This window comes from Chinchilla lanigera, unplaced genomic scaffold (genome assembly GCF_000276665.1).
Source record: "Chinchilla lanigera isolate Chin_1 unplaced genomic scaffold, ChiLan1.0 scaffold00026, whole genome shotgun sequence".
In the NCBI taxonomy this organism is placed as follows: Eukaryota; Metazoa; Chordata; class Mammalia; order Rodentia; family Chinchillidae; genus Chinchilla; species Chinchilla lanigera.
The window spans coordinates 24824329-24830356 of record NW_004955427.1 but is presented as its reverse complement, the minus strand read 5'-3'; the positions used below and the strand labels follow the sequence as shown (position 1 = coordinate 24830356).

The 6028-nt window shown below is 55.3% G+C and overlaps 1 protein-coding gene across 1 annotated transcript; it reads right to left on the bottom strand.

Moving 5' to 3' along the window:
- Positions 1-326: 326 nt before the first annotated feature.
- On the bottom strand, positions 327-5347 carry Csrnp1 (cysteine-serine-rich nuclear protein 1; the record flags this gene model as incomplete). The annotated part of the gene is given in 4 exon segments (XM_005386562.2): positions 327-2349; positions 2443-2757; positions 3112-3371; positions 5116-5347. Coding segments are annotated over 4 exon segments (1749 nt in total). The 3' UTR covers positions 327-1368.
- Between the last annotated feature and the right edge of the window lie 681 nt (positions 5348-6028).

Sequence of the window (6028 nt, the reverse complement as noted above, 5' to 3'; positions counted from 1 at the left end):
ACAGGAAGGAAGGTGCCCTTACGCTCTAAGGGCAGAGGGCCCCATCTCAGGGGAGCACTCACTGCTGCTCCCTTCTGCTACCCCAGATGACCACTGGGTAGGAGCGGGTTAATCCAGAGAATTGCTCCATCTGCCCAGCCAGCCTCTCCACTGGCTTCCTGCCTCCAAGCTGACTGGCCTGCCTGGAAGGAGGCCCAACCTGCTGTGCCCCTCCTAGCCCACAACAGCTTCAGTGTCCATGCTGCCCTGCAGGGGCTGTCCTCCCTACCTCACCCACCTCCCAGGGATGTGCCCTGTTCCCCATCCCACTGATGCGGACCACACTGTTAAAAATAGAGCCTCTTTATTGGTACCTGTCAGGTCAGGTACAATGTGTTCCCAGACACCCAGGCTGGCAAGGCCTCCTGGGCAAGGGGCAGCCCAGAGCCTGGGTTTCTTGGCACAGACACACAGAGAAATGAATAAATAATAGTTCTGATACTTAGGAACAATATAAAAATGGATGCAAAATTCAGTACAAGCAAAGGGCATGAGAGCCCTAAAGAGCAACCCTCGCCAAGTGGCCTGTGGTGCCCAGAAAGCCTGAGACGGTGGTCTGGGGCACACAGCAGCCCTGAGGCAAGCCCAGTTCCCTGGGGCCCTGGCTTCCACCTCCTTTGTCCTGGGCTGGAAATAAAGGCTGTGGCCTCTGGAGAAGGGAGATGGCCAGAGGGCAGGAAGCAGGGGGGCTGAACAGGGCAGAAGGGGTTTTGGTCACAGCCGGTCAGCCCAGCCCCGCCTGCTCAGCCATCCAGGAGCCAGGCAGCTGACAGAGGAGGCCACAGGACGCAGATCCCACCTCTGGTCCACATCAAAGCCCAGGCAGAGAAGGGCAGGGTGCAGGACAAAAGGGGCCTCACCCCAACACTGCCCACCAGTGACAGCTGCCTCAGTCTCCCAATAAATTATGGAAATAAATTACAGTCTTCACAGTCCAGAGATCAGCCACTCATGGGTCTGGGGCTCAGAGCAAACAAGAAGCCACCAGTGGCTGATTTTAGCCTTGTCTTGCCGTCTTTGGGTGAGGAACATCACAGAGACCCAGAGGGGTCTGCACAGCTCCAGCAGAGCTGCATCTTCTCTCCTGGTACAGCTGCAAAGGTGGAAGAGCCCTGGGGGGGGACAAGGTGGCCAAACAGCGAATGCCCCTCCCCACCCTCCAGCACAGAAGAGTCAATAAATATAAATAAATTCAGTGTTTTGTGAAACCAGGAATGCCTGTGGCTGGGCCAGCCAGTGGGAGACTGATACATACAGACCTTGGGGAGCCCCAAAATCACAAAACAGCAGCACTGGGGCTCCTGGGGAAGGGAAAAGGCACCGTAGTCCTCACACCAGCACAGGCTCCAGAGATGCTGGGGCAGTGTCCTCAAACTGGCTGTCAATAAAAGGAGCCAGGACCTCAGTGGCTGGCTCAGACAAGCCCATGAGGGACTCCAGGAAGCACGTGCTGGCATCTACAGGTGGAGAGAGGCCAGGCACAGGGCAGTGTGGGGCCTCGAGGCTGTCCAGGCTGGCAGACACTTTCTCGGAGGTGTAGTGAGGCCCCAGACTATAATCCGGCAAAGCCTGGAGCAGCTCAAAGGAGTCACAGGAAGATAAGCTGAGGTCCACTGAACTGCTCTGGCCAGCATACACGCTGGGTGGCACTGAGGTGCCAGGGAGGCTGCCTTCTCTGAACTCTTTAAGGCCACCATTTTGGAAGCAGCTGGCATCAAGGTTGGCATTTTCATCCAGGATGCCAGACATGAGGTTGGAGCCAGAGTAGCTGTGGGTCCAGCTGGCCAGCCCAACAGGGTCTCCAGTACCAAAGATGTCAGCTGGGTGGAAGCAGCTGAGGTTGTCCAGGTTCCCCACACCCACTCCATCCTCTTCCTCCTCCCCACCGAGGTCGGAGTCACTGAAGCTCAGGATACGCGCCAGGCTGTCATCATCCATGCCAGGTTGGAAACCAGGGCCAGGCAGGCCTGAGGGGATGGGGCAGTCTGGGGCCTCACTGGTGCCCGACAATGAAGACGTGGTAGAAGAATCGGTCATGTCGCTGCTGCAGCTGTTGTCTCCGAGCTCACTGCTCACAGGAGTCTTGGCCAGTGGGAACAAGGAGACCAGGGCCTGCTCGCTGGGGCTGGGTGGGCTGCCCTGTGCAGGGGCCTCCAGCTCCCCAGGGCTCTCTGCACCCTGCTCCAGCTGCAGGCGGGTGAGGGTGTGGATGAAATGGGTCTGCACTCGTGCTTGGTTGAACTCCACACGGCCTTTGGGGTTCTCACAGCCCTCCTTGCAGCAGCCACAGGGAAAGGCAGTGTGGTCCATCTACAGAGAAAGCACAGGTGGAAGTGAGGACTCTGCAAAGTGGGACAACCCAGCAGGCTCAGGCTCCCCAGCCCAGACCACCTGCCACCTCACCTGGCACTTGATGCCCGCCAGGCTGCAGCTGCAGGTCTCAGGGTCGCAGACCTTATCACAGTGACAACCACAGTCCTCCCGGGACTGCCGCAGTGCTTGCAGCTCCCGCTTCTCCTCACGGTCAATTCTTCGCACACCTGAAGCCCGCAGCAGAGCCCGCCGCTGTCGAGCTGGGTAAGGCTGCAGGAAGTTCATCTCCTCCAGCCGGCCACTTGCCACAGCCACTGCCAAGTCCTCCTCCACCGAAGCATCATCGATGGCGTCTGCTGTGAGGGGCTGGCCAGCCTCGGTCTCTGGAAGCCCAGCTGCAGAAAGCTACACCCATGGGAGAGATGTGAGAAGCAGACATGGAACAGGCTCTCCCTAGTGTCCACTATGTGCTGAGCACTGTGGTACGTCCATGAGCACAGCCAGAACATTGCCTCATGGCAGCTGCAAAGATAAGTCCTCCTGTGTCACCTCCCCTTCCCAGGCAGACAGAGCAACCCCATTCCCTCTCGTCAGATGGACTCAGGCTCCGAACCCGGGGTGCCCTGACGGCCTCCAGCCAACAGCCTCACATGTCTGCAGATGAAGTGGGCCAGGGGTGCCACGGCTGTTTCCCCGCACTCACAGCTAGCACCCAGAGATTAGGACTTCAGGAGCTGCTGGGGAAAGGGGTCACCCTACCTTTCTGTGCAGCGCCTCAAGCTTCTCCTCCTTCAAGCGCTGACGGAGTTTCTCTCGCCGCACCCGGGCTTGCTCCTGGGTAAACTCGGCCAAGGAGAAGCGACGGCAGGCGCTGTGGCGAGGGGCCATGCCCAGAGTACAGCCTCCTCGGCTGGGCACACTGGTGAAACCCTGGCACCTCGGGAAGTAGAAGACGGTGATGCCATCGAAGGCTACACGGCCCGTGCGTTCCCGAGGAGCCTGCTTCAGAATGGATAGTGCTGGAAGCAGAGAAGGGATAGGGGACCAGTTAAACTCCAGGAAGAGCACACAGCCATCTTTCCTCACAGGTCCCCATACCTCTCCACACCTTGGCTGAGACAGAGCTGCACTCTGAAGGTGGCCTGGCTAGGGTCAGACCTGGAGAACCCATGTCAACCATGCTTATTGGCATTTCCCAGTCCAAATGACAGGATCTGCAAGATGAAGCATCTTTTCCACCCTCATCAGCCATACAGGTCCCTGTATAGCTTTCTAGTTATTAATTATATTTATATGATACTAGAGACAAGAATCATTTGCTTTTTTGTGTTTTTTTTTTTTTTTTGAGACAGGGTCTCCCTATGCAGTTCAGGCTGGCCTTGAGCTCACTTTGTAGCCCAGGCTGGTCTCGAACTCACAACGATCCTCCTGCCTCAGCCTCCTGAGTACTGGGGTTACAGGTGTGTGCCATCACGCCCAGCTCTAAGAATAATTTGTTTAAGCTATCTATATGCAATGATTTTTGTCTTTCACTTTTGTTATGGCTTTTCACAAATTTATTTTTTGTGTCTGGTGCCGGCAACTGAACCCAAAAGCTACATTCACAACCCACACAGGATTCAGGTGAAGGGCAGTACTGGAGATTGAACCCAGGGCCTCAGCACTGAGCTACACCCCAGGCCCTTTTTTAAAAAAAATTTTATTTTGAGACATCTCACTGAGTCACTGAAGCTGGGCTTGAACTTGGAATCTTCCTGTTTCAGCCTCCCAAAGTGCCGTGATTACAGGTTATGTACGTACCACATGCTCAGCTCCACACCATTTTTAAGGATTGCATAATCAAAAATACCTATTTATCTTTTCCTTTTATAGGTTGTGTTTTACAACAGGCTTATAACGGCTTTCTCTTTATAAGTCACTGATTATATTCTGATTACTAAACTATATATATTGATACATATACCAATCTATATCAGTGTATTTTTACAAACTGGTCAAATGTTGGCAATTTTCTACATAGTAAACTCCAGGCCAGTGCACTGTACAGTGAGACCCTGTCTCAAAAAAAAAAAAAAAGAATTAGGGCCAGGGATATAGCTCAGTGGCAGTGCCTTGCCTGGCAAGCATGAGGTCCTGAGTTCGATTTCTGGTACCCCCCAAAAACCACAAAAAACAAAAAAAGCAAAAAAAAAAACAGGCGTGGCGGCACACGCCTGTAATCCCAGCACTCAGGGGGCTGAGGCAGGAGGATCACAGGTTCGAGGCCAGCCTGGGCTGCAAAGTGAGCTCAAGGCCATCCTATACTGCATGATGAGACCCTTTCTCAAAAAGAAAAAAAAAAAGAATTAAATGGGAAAAAAACTCTTTCTTGGTGCATGCAGGCAAAGCACTTTGACAGAGAGTCAGGCCTGGCAGGGATGTGTGGAGTGTGGCCCCAGCCCAGTCTGGAGGCGGCTGGGGTGTACACTGGAGAAACGAAAGTGCAACAGAAGGGAGGGAGGGGCAGGGCAGGAGGGGCCACTCCAAGGAGCAGTACCCAGACATCACCATTCCCAAGGTCAACAGCGACTCAGCTGGGCCCAAGTGTCCCTGGACAGGTGGCATAGTGACCACTCTATCACGATGGAGCAATAGACCCTACAGAGAGCTCCAGCTCCAGCACCTGATCTAAAGAGGCTGAAATGGCTCTGACCAGGGCCTCCTAACTTCATTTTTCAGGAAGGAAGACAGAGGGTGGTGGGGCACCCAGGGGAGAGGACTCACGGGTGAAACTCCGGGGGCTGCAGAAGTCCTGGTCAGGCAGGGGTGTCTGACCCCAGGGGCTGCCCTCATCGGAGTCCCAGGCAGGGGAGACGGAAGAGTTTGGAGAGCAGGAGTGAGACAGCGAGGTAGAAGAGGAGAATGACGAAGAGTCCTCTTCCAGCTGGTCAAATTTCCTCTTCAGTGGTCCAGTCATGGTGGGACAGGGGTCCTCCAGGAGCTGGAGACAGATAGCCTGGAACAGGATTGAGACAGTTCTGAGTAGGTGTCCGGTAGCAACAACAAGTTGACCTCCGGCAGGAGGCAGGCTCCTGGCCATGACCACCGCTCTCCCTACTGGCCCTCCCTAGTATCAGACCCTCAGCTCCAGCTAAGAGCACTAGGTGCAGCAACAAGACAGCACCCCTCTCTCTCCTGACTATGTGCAAATCACATCCCGGCACCTTCAACTCCCAAAACCTCTGCCAGGGACTTCCCAGGAAACCTCCAAGCACATTCCCCACTACCTCCTACCACACACCCACACACAGTCCATGCCGGTAAGGGCAGGAGGCAGACAGACAGACAGATGGACCAGCAGACCTCACTCAGCCTGGCCCGCTCATTCCACGACAAGAATCCTGAGAGCTGACTCACTGGAAGGGTGATTCACACTGCTCACATCTGTGTGCCTTTGCGGTCGCCTGCACACCACACAGTCCTCAGATGGTGGCTCGGCTTTCTCCCCACTCCACACCCCTGCACAGACCCGCCACTTTGCCCACCTTGCCAGACAGCAGCAGCTGATTCCAGGCAGGCTCACCAGGCACCTACTCTGGGGAACAGGCAGGCTTTGGGGTAGGCCCTGTTCCCGGACAGGGCAGGACTTTCCTGTGCTCCTCCCTGCCTGTGGTGGAGCTTCTCAGACTTTCCCTCA